The 14,522-nt window shown below is 36.0% G+C and overlaps 1 protein-coding gene across 1 annotated transcript in view; it reads left to right on the forward strand.

The window, feature by feature from the left end:
- ENTREP2 (endosomal transmembrane epsin interactor 2) overlaps positions 1-14,522 on the forward strand; it is a 200,366-nt gene that overhangs the window by 147,998 nt on the left and 37,846 nt on the right. Inside the window, exon 5 of the mRNA XM_067305308.1 lies at positions 12,418-12,525. Within this exon, the coding sequence (XP_067161409.1) occupies positions 12,418-12,525 (108 nt within the window). The remainder of the gene's footprint in view (positions 1-12,417; positions 12,526-14,522) is intronic.

The raw sequence follows: 14,522 nt of genomic DNA on the forward strand, positions 1-14,522 counted from the left end.
GACGCAGGTAGAAATGAAATGCCTTTTTTTGTTATGCAGCATTATCTCTGCATAAGCATAAAATGCTGACATATTACTCTGCACTGAATGCCTGTTGGTTTGTGGGTGTAATTTTAAGGAACTGAATTTTCCTTGTAACTTGTTAGTTGAGATGGGATCAACCTGTTAAATATCATTTCACCAAAGAATAATCATATAATTTCAAATTTGAGATTAGAACAAGCTGAAACTAGAGCAAGCTTTCAGTATTAGAATTGACTTTTCCTGACAGCCTTTGACTTTGGAAATTATTTCTTCTTTCTTAACTCAAAATGTCTTGAATTTGTTAAAGCTGTGCATGCAACAAAGCTTATATTTTTGAGCTTGTGTTTTGAGAAGATGAAGATAGGTTTTGTGAGATTGAATTGTTCTGTAATGGGTTTTTATATTTGCATGTTAGAGGAGAACGTTATGCTGCTTTGGTTTAGTAGTGATTCAGTGTGGTATTTTTAATTAACAAGTTACACAGCCCAGAATACCTGCAGTCATATATGCTAATTTATGACTTTACTATTTAAATAATTGCTTCCTATTTTGCTTAAGTGTATCCATGAAATGGTTTTGTGACTATAAAGACTAGGGGGAAAGCTGTTTTTCCCACTCTATTCACAGCATAAATATTTGTTTTAGCGCTGCTATAAGGTACAATAAAAATAGTAAAGCCTTTTTTACATTAGTGATCCTATTCGTTAGTTTGTAAGTGAGTCATCATTATTAGATCTTTATGTAAGTGAGGGTTCTTGCAGTTTTCTGTGTGATTCTTTCCTTTCTTCTCCTTTGAATGCAAATTTATTGTTACAGAGTTCCTTGTTGGCCGGGCCTAACCTTTTTTTTTTTTTTTTTTTGGTCAGAACAATGTGCTTTCACTTGCAAAACAAAGAAGGATGACCCCTAACTTGTTCTTTAAAGTTATGAGGACAGGCTGCTTCTCTTTTGCTCCCCTGTGATTCCCTGTATGACCAAATACAAAATATTTAATTTTGCTGAGCTGAATCAAAATGACTGAAAGGACTTTTTAATCAGTTTAAAATTGGATATACCTCAGTGAGGAACAAGTAGCTTCCTCAAAGATAAGGTACTTTAAATGCTGGAGTTGCTTCATTTTCCTTAACAGGTAACTGAAAATATTTGCTATGCTTGAAGTTTATTTACCATTATAGATCCTATCAAAAATAGAGCAATTCAGTGTGGGCTTTGTAGACTGAATAGTTGAGCTAGAAGTTTTCAGAAGTTCTAAACAATAGTTATTTAACAGATATATTACAATTCTGCTCATACTTTTTCTTTCTCCTGAATGTTTTTACTCCTAGGTTATGCAAAGAGTGAATACTATTATGAACTTCTATCACAGTTGAAAAGCTGCCTCTTTGAATGACTGAAATCCATATATTGCATATTTGTTCAATTATTTTATGGAAATTAATCTTAGTCTTTGAAGAATCTCTCCCTAATATATCTCCAATACTAAGTTTAACATAGATATCTGAGTTAATGAAAGATCTGCAAACTTACATCCAAGCAGAGAAGACCTTTTTGGGCATACTTTCCTTAAGAACTAGCTGTGCACTGTTTTGTTAAATAAATATTAATTAAATAATATTTAGTCATGTAAACTAATATACTATATTGCACTTCCATATCATAAATCTGTTTGATGAAGCATTAACTATTTCTCCATTTACAGTTTAAAGTGCATGTGAAACCCATATGGCTGAGAACTGATTCTTTGTGCGTGAAGGCTGTCTTCCTAGTCTTATAACAGCTAGTTTGCCTACTGTTTCTCAGACATATCCAGTTAGAACAAGTGAAATTGTAATTTGATCTAAAAAGATTGTTGTCCTTGAGTTTATGAAGAAAAGAGGTGCACAGAGAGTCATTTCATGGGTGAAAAAACTTTACTGCTCATTATCTTTTTTCAGGTTATAGTGGTATAAGCAATGAAGCACTGTAATTGAAGCCAATCAAGGAGAAAATAAATCGTCTTCACAGAATTGCAAAAGTGAGACTGGTTTTAGCCATTGATCAGTGTGGATGTTTAGATCTGTGTGTTCAGGGTTACTGATTACTGAGTGTTCTTTTTACACGTTGGCAAGCTTATTTTACTCCTTTGGTTGTGTATTGACTGAACTCTCAAAAGGTCAAGGAACTTAAGATCCTCCAAGACTCTGAATCTTTTATTTCCACAAGAAACCAATCTATTGAGCAATCAAAAATGGGAATGTTTTGTAGAGTTCTGTAAAAAGTTGGTAAGTCAATATTTATTGTACAGGTTAGAACTATTAAAAAGTACTGTTTTTTTTTTTTTCTCTAACTTACGTTTTGGTAATATGAACATAAATAATTTATTTCACCAAAGCTAAAATTATTTTAAATGTTGTAAAGAAACAAAGAAATAATCAAAGACAAAAAGCATTGATCTGTGCTTTTTTTTTTTCTTCTAGAACAAAGTAATCTTGGGTACATTTAAATAGAATTTTTCAGTTCTGTGCAAGCAGCACAGTTGGATAGCTTTCCATGTAATATTTGACAGAAAGAATAAGTATTTTATAGTGGTAGTGATTCATTTGTGTGGCATGTTTGTGTTTTGAATGTTAAATTCCCTCATTTGATATTCATGCACACTTTCTGCTTTATGACTTGGTGCACTATGCATTTGATGAATGAAGTGTGTATGGTCAAGGTGAACACTCCCATTCAAAAGGCAAGTGTGTCTTACTGCATTTTTATAGCTATGAATTTGAAGGTATTGGATATATGGAAGGAATATACTTTTCAGGAACTCACCTTACTGCACAATTTCTGATGTGGGCTGCTTTCACTCAAGTAGTATTTCTCTTCCCAGCCTAAAATTATACTGAATTTTTCTGTTAATGTTGAATGTGTGTGTTCCTGCATGTATTATAGCCAAACTGCAACTGTGTTTGACTCATATGACTTTCCTCCAGCTGTTTCTTGAAGTCAAGCAGTAGTTAGCAGGGAGAAATTCAGTTATAGCTTTCTGTTTTCTAAGATGAAGGAACTCTATGGATATGATACAAAATTAGAGCAAACTGGAGGCATTGCAGTTTTGCAGTGTATTTTCTATGATAGGAGATTAAAATTTATATTTGAGGGACAAAATTTCAGAAGGGTGCTGTGAGTGTTCTTCGGTCATATAGGACCTGGTTCTGCCACCTCTCCCATCACTATAACATGGGGCTCATGCTATTGCCATTTTTTATTTTGGATTCTCATGCCAGAGATTTCATTTGCTTTCTGTCAGGTGATTGCATGGGCTAACAGCTGTTCTAAATTGGTTTGTTAAATCATTGTTTTTACAGCTGAGTTATCAGAGTGATAAATCAATCACCATTTTTTTCCCTATTCCAGTTTAATACCATCTGACTACTTTAATACCCAGCAGTTTGGTAGAAAACAAGCAGAATGCACTTTTAGGACAGATTGTTTTTCAGTGTGTTACTGCATACTCTTTTTCACACGATGTTCTCAGTAAAGTATATCTTAAAATGGTATTTTTGGAATATAACATATACAAAAATATTTGAATTAAAAGTTCAGGTTTAAAAAAATGCTTAGCTTTTGTAATATAGCTCCTATTTTTAAGTGTCTCATAGGCTTTTAGGTATAGTCTCAGATTTAGAGAACTTACATTTTTATGTAGTCACTTTTCTGAAAAGTAATACACTTGAAAATGTGGGTTATATCTTCCTAGGACTCCGCAGCAAAAAAGACATGGCTCACTTATAGCACTGTGGAATGGAGGATGGTTTAGTTTTACTTTTTGTAATTTATGTTAATTATTGATAATCTTCCTTCTGAGAGATTATTATGAATTAAAATTGAGAGACAACCACTTCTGCCAGTGACTCTTCCCTGACCTTCAGTCCCTCATCAATCAAAAAAATCCCTGACTTTTATTCCTCTAAGCAGCTACCTGCAAGCTGGTGATGTACAGGGGTATGGGACAAATGTAAACATGTGGAAACAGTTTCAAAGATTGAATGTGCCTGGAAATGGCTAAAGTGGAGAGGAAGGCTCAGCAAGGTAAGGCACTGAAGTTTCACAACTGCTTTTTATGTTTGAGCTCAGTGACGTAAGAGTGCTCTGAGGATCCCTTGGCTCTTTGAGAGCACAACTGGGGAAGGGACGGGGATGGCAGTACCCACTTTTCATGGCAGGTTTCGGTGAGAAGCAGGGTTTGTATATAGACGCCTATGAAATAAGCAAGATACCTGTATGTTATCTGTGGGAAAGGAACTTTATTTAGGAACTTTCTGTGCTTTGTCAGACTTGAGCTCCTTGCTGGAGGGGAGCTTGTCAGAGAGGGGCTGTTCCTTTCTACTCCTTCCCTAGCACTGCCCGGAGCTGCTACAGCTGCACCAGCATGCTATAACCAAACCTCCTTCTGCGAGAGCAGTATCTTAGCAAACCAGATTATGAACCCTAGCTCATGCTGTCAAACATGGTTAATCTGGAAGAAGTATGTCTATTGATATGCATAAAATGTGTGTTTTTGTGGGAGATAGGAAACTGGAGCAGGGAAGAGGAAAAGTAAAACGTGGTGCTGGTGATGCATATAATTTCTGAAGGCCGTAACGTTGTGGAAGAGCTGTCAATGAAAAGGATAGGTCAACAAGTGTAAGTAGTGAAAGATTCCTTTTAAGCAGAAACTCATATTCCGAAGTAGTCATGAGTCCTTTTATTCAGTCACATGGTTACAGAATGGCCCTTCAGACTTCCCTGTAGCATAGTGACAGGGTTGGATAGGATGTTTGGGTTCCTGTAATGGACAAAGGGCAGTGAAGGGGAGGCGTGCAATGCCTTGAAGCCATATAAAGTAAGAAAGGAAAGATGGTGACTTGAACGAAGACTAGCTTGTATTGTAAATAAGACTATGAAAGGGCATGTGCTCATACTGATTTCTTTATTGACGCTCTGATGTCTCCACCAGTGCTGATGCAGTAAGGTATGCGAATGTCCCCTGGAATCTGCCGCTTCTCGAGCACTGTGTCTAGTTTTGCCGTTGTTCGAAGCTTTGACAAACCCTGGCTCTGCCTGGTTCACCTTGTTGAATCAGGCCAGTGTTGCATTCTCAGCTGTTACGAATTTAAAAAGAAATTTTGAAATTCATAAGTATAAAACTTTTTATGAAACAAAACAAAACACAATTATGTGATATATAACACAAATCCATGAATAAAATTAAAATTGAATCTGTAAATCATCTGCTCACTACTCCACTGTTGGAGGATCTGCCCCATACCACTTGAGCTGGCAGACACTTGTGTTTGTAGGCAGATGCTAGCGAGTAGCCCTGGAGTTTTGTAACTGGTGGTTGCAGCAGGAGAGCCCTACGTATCTTACAGTGCAACTGATACAAGTCAGCAAGTCCAGCACAGGTCTCTGAAAGAGATCACTTGCTGATTCAGTTTTTGAAAGGCTTGTCTCAGCTGTTTATCTTCTGATGTAAATTCATTTACATGTAATGGACCGTATGGAAGAAAATTTACAAACAGGAGGACATCCGGTTTCCTGTAGTTAGTACTTTGGGTGGTTATGGAGATTTGCTCCGGTATCTTTAATTGACTTTTTATTTCCACTGGGGTTTTGTGCACTGTTTAATGTTTGACATCCTACCAGAGGTGGGTAAATATCAGTGGTATTACATGTAAATGGTTTTAAAGTGTTTAAGTCTTTTTTAATCCATTGCTTATATATTTACCTTTATTACCTGGTAGCTTTGTTCTCTTTTTGAAATGACTTGTAATTGATTCTTCAGTTGGTAGGAACTAAAATATAGAAAGGAAGTACCGAAATACAACATTTAGATAATATTATTCATGACTTTTACAATCTGAATCTGTTCAATAGTGCAAAGAAACTCTAGTTTTAAAATAAGAAAATTATTTCCTCTTCAGTTTGTTGATAGACAGTGGGTGTATGTTCTGATAACTTAGTAGTATTCAATGAAGACTAATTGTTTTTTTGCTGTGTTCTTTCTAATGTATTTCAATTTGCATTTCATCTTTATTTCTTAGAATAAAATTATTAAATAATGCTGTTTATCATTTATTCTTATCAGAAAACACCCCTTACAGAAACTTCCCAGATAATTGAATAGTTTTATTGTTGGTTGTAATTTCAAATGAAGTTAACTTCTAATAAGAAAAAGGAAGATATTTAATGTAGTGCTAGAGTTATGAATAAGTGCATAATTTTTTATTGATACATGTTGGTTTCTTTTTGTAATCTTGCATCTGTGCTAATAATTTGAATCTGAGAAATATGGTTATTCAGGCACTCACTAATGATTTTTCAAGGCATATCATTTTTTACTAAATGATTAAATGTATGAAATTGAATATGTTTTGCTCTCAGGGGAGTAAATAGCAGGAATTCAGTTATGTGACATTCTGTTATACTTAGAATTATAAATGTAAGTCATACAAAGGACTTTTTCATATCAGTCCAAATTCAGATGATAAGGTTTTTCAGGGGCTGGGGGGGGAGGAGAGGGAAGGGAAAGGCGTCTCTCTAGTCTGACTGCAGTCCATGAACAGCTGCTCTCTGCTGACTTCAGGTTGCAGTATTGTCTTCAGTCCCTGAGTCCCTGTTTGTTTTCCATGAATGAGAAATTGGTTGACCAGTTCTACATTACTAAAGATCCACCTCAGAATCCTTTACATGCAGATAAGAAAATCAGCATCAGAGTTATTTTTTTCATGACTTGGTAGAGAAATACGGCCAGTAAAGTAGTCTGCAAATTACACTTATTTTCAAAGATTATAGCTTAGGCAGTTTACATTCATCAACTAAAGTCTAAAAGCAAGTGCATCAGAGAGAAGTAAAGATGTTTTGAATGACCAAGCAGCATGTAGAATGTCCAAAGAAGGCATTGGGGTCTCTTTACCAGGCCATGATTAAGAGTTTTAAAAGAATGGCACTGCAAAATATTAAGCTGTCATTTTGCTGGAGAGAGATTGTTACTGTGTGATTGGATTTGTCTTAACTGTTGGCAGTGCTTGACAGAGCACAGCAGTGCACACTGTGACTTCTGTCTGCTTTAGGTACTTAAGGCTTCCAGATAGAACTTCAGAATTTTTGAATTACATCTTACAGAGCCCTGTCTCTGAATCATTTAACCTTTCTAAATAATGGTCTAATTTTACCATCTGTTACAGTTATCTCAACTGTATGACATCCGCAAAAACTATGTTCAGAAACTGCAGCACAGGCTGACTGCTCAGTGTGGGATCTCTGCCAGGCCATGTTTCCATAATTCTGGAAAAAAAGACACAGTTGAGTACTTTTAGATATAGGTATTCTGTTTGCATAGCCAACAATACCTGCTTTGTATACCCAAGAGCAGCTAGAAAACATAACTTCTGACTGATTCTGATATTTGTAGGCGTTACCTTTTGCTTGTAGCTGAGCTGCTTAGGGAGGCACGGAGATGCTGTAGTTGTGGCATGAGGAAAACTATACTGAGGTTGGTTAAGTTTGACAGAGGGTAAACCCTTTCTTAGCATGAGTTTAAAGTTTCAAATTTTATGTAAACTACTAAAAATAGTTCATAAGTCTCTCTTCCTGTCTAGCAAGTAAACATAAGCCCAAAGCTAAGTATTTCTGCTTAATTAGACTTAATGCATGTAAATGAAAGGGAGGAGACGAAGAACCTCTTCTGTTCAACCTCCCGGAACAAAAATAATTCGGTGATATGTTACTGCATACTAGATCTGACTGAAAGTTCCAACTTGTTTTTTTTAACCAAAATTCTAAATGAAATGAAAAATATGTTTAATGTCAAAATGGCATTTTTGGTTGAAAAATTTAAAGTAGCTCTGTTACGGACCTTTCCACCTTTAGACTGGAGGAAGACTATCTCTATATATTAAACCTCAGTTTTGGAATCATGAGCTAGAAAGTACTAGGGTCGCTGGCAGCTGTTACTGTAAGCTGTACAAATAACTCTGGAAAGACTAGAATGAACCTGGTAACCTTTTAGCAGATATTAGTGTGATTATATTGTGCATAAATATTTCCATTTTCCCTGTTTTACATTTTAAAGTAGTTTCATAATTTGGGTTTCTTGAATTTTTGCAAATTTTGTGGATTGCCTGGATTTGTGCATCTCCTTGCAGTAAATGCATAATACAAACCCGAGTGGTAGCTGTCCAAGCTGCCAAAGGTGTCACATGCTCCTTTTGAAGTCAGTTGTCTACTTGCCTTAAATACCATGTGGACTGACAGATCACCCTCTAATTTCAGTGACTTTCAGTCTTTTTGGAAAAATAGTTTGCCTTTATATCAGTTCCAGTTGCAATGGACACTGGACTCCCTGCATAGATTCAGATCATATAAAGTTAGAAAAGACTGCTGTGATTCTTTAATTTTACAACATATCACATGATTTCCATGAGTTAATTTCTGTTTGTGTTAAAACAGACTTTTGAAAAAAAATGAAGAGGTAGTCTTGATTTAAGAAATATCAGGTGATGATGAAGATATGACAATCGCTGCTCGGTTATTACCTTCACTGATGAAAATTTAAATGTACATCTCAGAATTTGTTTAGCTTTATCTTTGCTATGTTGTTACTTTTTTTGGCTGATAGATGTCTGCTCTTCTTTGATCTTTATGAAATAGATGAAAATTTGGTATCACTGCATTTGAAACACATTCCAGTCATATCTTCATCACCAAGACTGCAGTGAGAACAGTGCTCTAACTATTGTATGGTTGGCCTGGAAAAGGGGTTTGTGGAAAGGGAGCCGTTGTTATTGTCGGCAGTATTCCTTCACTTAAAAAATAAATGTTACGCTGAATAGCAAACTGACTTGAGCTACCCATGGCAAAAAAGCAAAAAACTCAAACCACAACACAAAAGTTATGATCGTTGTGTGTATGTTCAGTCTTGGATACTACTGCAGCTCAGGGTATTTGCCAAGCCAACTTACTTTACTGTTGTTTCACAGCAGTTAGATACAAATAAAAATTAAAGCAATTGGTTTGACACTGATTGGAGACTTTTTCTGCAATTACTGTTAGAGAAGGAGGAAAATAACCAAACTGAAAATAGAAAGCATTGCTTGGCTTTACTCCATGTTACAGAGTGCAGAAGAAAGGAATTCAGACAGAAAAAAAATATTTTTTTTCCTCCCATTATCCATGCATTAAGAAATAGGTTGGGTTTATTCCTTATTCTTTATAAATGAATATGAATACAGTGTTACTGATTCCTACCATTTTATAGTTGCTGCTTGATATTTCAGTAGAGCTTTTACTAATCAGCAATATACAACTATTTTCTAGTTTAAAGGACATAAAAACATTTAACCATCCATTACATTTCTGCAGAAAGAATTTTCTAATGCCAGTTTACCTAGACTAATCTCTGCTCTAGTATTAGTATGTTTGGTATATACTGCCTGAAGCAGCAAGGTATGCTATGTGTTGGACAAAAGATACGCCAGTAATGTGCTGTTGCAAGAAAATTCAGTCATCACGGCAGGACTTGTAGGCAGGCGGATAGCTTGTAAAGCACAAGGAGCGATCCTTACGCTGTTATCAGCACTGGCGAGGCCTCAGTTGTGGCCAGTTTAGGATTCTGCGTTTTGGGAAGAACATGGACCGACTTGAGATTAACCAAATGAAAGTAATGAAAATGATCAGACCTGGAAAATTGCTCTCAGTGAAGGACTGAAAGATATGTCTCCCAATAAACAAGGAAAGACTTAAAGAAAGCGTGATAATAGACTTTAAATGTGTAAAAAACTGCTGTAAGTGAATAGCCTGTTCTCAAAATCTGCGGAAGCAAAGCAAGGGTTTTCAGCTGTGGAAAGGACATACAGAAAACTTTCTAATGGTAAAGATAATTAAACATGGAAATAGACTGCGTAGTGAAGTTGTGGGATCAGTAGGAACAAAGTAGATAAACATCTGTCATGAGTGACAGAGGTGTAGTTAAGTCTGTGCTGAGACATAGGAGTGGTGTGAAGGTCTTAAGGACCCTTCAAGTCCTAGTTTACAACTTGGATGTTGAATTTATTATTCAGCAAAATGGTATCAAGTTATATTGGGACTAGCTAAATTTTTTGGTTCTAAATGGCCTGTGGAATACAGCTGTGAGGGGAAAATTTTCAAATATTTTCAAAAATATTTTTCCTTTTTTATAATTATTACCAGTTTGGAGTCACAAGCCTGGATTTTCAAGGACAAGATTTTTTTTTTTCCCATCCTATCAATACAATTTGTATCTCTTTAGCATTAATGCATGTGGCTGGAAATAGTTGAAGCCGCTAAATGTTTATGTACAGCCAGCAACAATTTCTACAAGATAGTGGTTACACTTGTGAAACTATAGGCATGTCAGAAGAAATTGTTGCATGCACCTGGTCACATCCTACTTGCATTTATGCCTGCAGGAATCTGAAATCAATTATGTGATTAACAATTTCTTTTTGGTCTGGTCGATGCAGAATCAATAAGTGAAATAAGTACTTTAAAAATGAAGTTACCAGCAAATTTTTAGGCATGACAATACTTGTCTCATTGCTGTCTTATCTCTGTTTAAGCTCTTCTTCACATTCGAAGTTTCATTCCAAAAAGCTTTGAAGTGAAGGAGGTGCAGAATTCTTGACCAAAGAGCTTTGTTCTTCCTAGAAAGAAAATATTTTTAATAGTGGATTTTATTGGATTTTCCAGACTTCTGATGGAATTCTTTGTTCTGTTCACATCAAGTATCTTACTGCTGAGAAATTGTCTTATTTTTCCCCCAGACCTTGTGTCTGTCTCTGTGTTCTTCACCTAGCTTTACATATGGAAAGGAGAACACCCAGAATCGTGGTCTCTTTTTGTGACTCTGTTTACTAATCGCATTCTGCAGATTTGCTTGCTTGTTTACCTCCAGTTGAATGCTTTAAATTTGTCTATATGGCCTTATATTTGAATGAGCCCTCTGTAGCACCTTCTGTATGTCAGGAAGAGATTGGCCCTTCCAGTCTTTCTGCCGTGGATGCTGTTAATCCATTATGCCCCTGGCTGAGCTGCTGGCCAAGAATTCAGAAAACTGCTGAGCAGAGCAGCAAGACCAAACCTGGCTCAGTGTAGCCTATTAAATGGCTAGAAGTTGACCCATTACCTGTTTGTCTGCTTCCCGTGGCAGGCATTTCCATTTTCAAATGAAGCTCACTTGCGTATGCAATTAAAGTGGCAGCAGTAAATCTGCATCTTTTTTTCTACCCTTTCTTCAGTATTGGTGGGAAGAAAGCGAGCAATGCATTGATTTTATAGCATGGAAGTTGTTTTATGAACTGGAAGTGACTGAAGCGCCATACTCTTTTAAACTTAGATCCTCTTTAACCAGTGAGTGGTTTTACTCACATTGTATTAACAATTCTGATTTTTTTTAATCTATTCTCTGTGAATTACTTTTACCCAAATGTGTTTACTGGCCATTCAGCATTCAAGAACTACGACTAAACTTGAGCAATATAATTGTCACAAGTACAACAGCTATGTAATTGCTGCAGAAGGATTGTAGTAGTTTTGAAATATTGCCAGTATGCTAAATCACTTTTCCCTTTCTCTAGCTGTAGGGAAAGTAAATAAAAAATCTGCTGATTGCAAGAAATGGATAATTTTTTAAATTATACCTTTACTATAAAAATATTTCAGTTTTAATTCAAGGGTTCCTTTTGTTTTATTCTACTTTGTAAACAGAAGTACTTATTGTTGCTATTTTAAATGCATTAAAACAGAAACTTGGTAGTGTGCACTTACTTCATCAGCACACATTAAAATGCCCAGATGCAGTCCCTGCTTTTCTGCCGTACCTAAAAACATGTGTTTCTTTTGAATCTGTTTTAGACGCGTAGAATATCTAATATAGGGTGCAGTTCTCAATTTCACACTAGATTTTCCATTGAATTTTTTTAACACAAATAATATCCTAATTTCTAAATTTCAAATATTGAAAGTAATGAAATTGCTATATGTTTTTTTTTTTTATGAGAAGTCTTTTTTGTAGTATCTTTCTAGTGGTAGCTATGGCTTGGAGTCTGTATTGTGAAAGCAGCAATTTGTGTTTTGCCAGGGAAGTGGAGAACTTGAAATTTTAATATGTCAGAGGAAATGTCTAATACCAAATGAATTGCTGATAAGTCAGGGGGGAAGGGAAGATGTTTGTTTCTATAATTGTTCCTTTGCTGATTGGTTTAAAAGAAAGTATTACAGGTTGAATGAATTCCACACAGCTAATTAAGATCATATTAAATTAATAATGACTGACAATGTTTATTATCAAATTTGCTAAAAGTATTTGCTGTTGTTTGTGTCCCTGAGATAGGAGATGACATTCTGCTGCCTGTCTTTCCCCAGGACCTGTTGTTCAGTGTGTGCGCTCTCAATATCATCTCCACCATTGTCTGTGCTTTGGCAACAGCGATGTGCTGCATGCAGATGGTTTCTTCTGATCTTCTGCAAATGGTGAGTATGCTTCAGTGACAACACGTGGTATTGTGCAACGTAACACATTTCCCTAATTTATGTGTACTCATTTGTCTCTACTTGTTGCTTTTACACTTATGCCTACTTCTGTGTCTGTGTGTGTGTGAAAATGTTTGTGTACAAGGGTGTCTTTTATCTGTTTGCATAAATATAGTATACAGATGTATGTGGTATGAATAGCTGCTGTGTTCAAAGGGTTAACAGAGAGTTATAATTAGGGTTTTTTAACTGGGAAAAAGTTAGTTTTATTACCAAGGTTATTGCCAAGGTTCAGTTTATATATGCACATTAACTTTTCTGTCATTGAATGTTTATCATCTGTAGTTACCATACATAGTGTAGTTGCTTAGCTTTGAGATGTAATTTTTCACCCTTTTCTAGTATGAAAAAGGGCAGTTTCAAAACTGAAGTTTTTCACAACACTGTGCCAGTAACCGTGTTTTCGTAAGTAAAAATACATGTGGCTTCAGAATAGCATTTGTAGTTAAAGCAAGAGAAGAAAGGAACATTAGTCTTCTGGATAGCTGGCTGCATTACAGAGTGCTTTCTTCTTCGTTTGGACAAAGATAGCATTCCTATACCAAATGAGTGCTGCAATCCTCAAGGCTTCAATTTAATTTTGAAGCATAAAAAATAATAATTTAAAATCCTCTGTGTTTTGCAGGTCAGGTAAACTGTTTCTCACCCAGCATTATCACTGGCAAATCTAGGAATTTATCCTCTATTAGTGTTAGTTATCCTCTGTCTTGTGACTTAAAAAATCAAGAGATTTTAAACACACAAACTTATACCAACCATTTGTAGATCTCTCATTTTAAAAGCCTGCATAGGTAGAATACTGGCCCAGCAAGTTATTTGCAAACAGTTCGTGCAACGAGAAACAAGTTGACTAAAGTGCTATGTAGGCGTGTGGTTGATGAGAAATGCATTAGCTGCCATGGTTATTAATTGAGTTTTAAGTACATAATGAGTTACAGAGATATAACCATTCTTTCTAGGCAAAGGTTCCAGTCACTGGGCTACAAACTTGGTTAAAAATAACCTCAACCTGTGAGCTGAGGATTGCTTCATGTATTAGCAAGTGTAATACAAGTTAAGGAAAAAAAATAAAAGCTACATAAGGTACATAAATGCATGTTTTTGTATAGCTCTCTCCCTGTTCATACTGAGTGTACTTTTACAGGCCTGTAAGCAGCACTTACTAAATAACTTTCCTTTGGCTGTCATAAACAGGGTTAGCAAAAATGATCCATTTCAGCTGATGACACATTGTATCCAAAACATTAAACAATTGTTACCACATTGTAGGTATTCCCCCCCACACACACACGCTGATATTAGTTACAAGATGCCCAGGGACTGAAGAACTTGATCACAAAGTAATTTTTTCACCTTGTGGTGACGACAGGGAGAGGAACTGATCATCACTCCTGGAAAGATCTGCCTGCTTAGTCTGACAATGGTGTCAGAGATCCAAGTGTAATCATATATATTCAGGGAGGTTTAACTTGTGATGAATTTTACAGTATTTAGCGGTGTATTTAAGAAGAAGAAAAACATATAGATGACAATGAATCAAGACGAATATTAAAGTGCTTCTGATGGGCATGCACAAGAAGCAGTAAGCTGAACAGGAAATAAAATAACTTAAAGTCATGTAATTTCTCTCTGCCACTACTTCTTTTTTCACTTCTTTCCTCAAGTTCTTTTCTTTCTACCTGGTGATGCTTCTGCTATGTCCATATCTTTTTGCTTCTCATGCTTCATGTTTCCAGTTTTCTGTCTTCTTGCTTAGTTGTCCATTCTCCTGCCCTTTCAGCTCTAGTGACATGAATTTTCTTCCCTCTTCACAGAAGAAGGAAATTATACCTTCCTTCCTGCTCTCCCTCAGTCTTCTCTTGTCTGTTCTTAAGTTTTTCCCCTTTCTTCTTTCAGGTTGCTGAGCCTGATCCCTGCCAGGCCTAAGTCAGTGTAAC

The sequence above is a fragment of the Apteryx mantelli genome, chromosome 15, assembly GCF_036417845.1.
Source record: "Apteryx mantelli isolate bAptMan1 chromosome 15, bAptMan1.hap1, whole genome shotgun sequence".
NCBI classification, from domain to species: Eukaryota; Metazoa; Chordata; class Aves; order Apterygiformes; family Apterygidae; genus Apteryx; species Apteryx mantelli.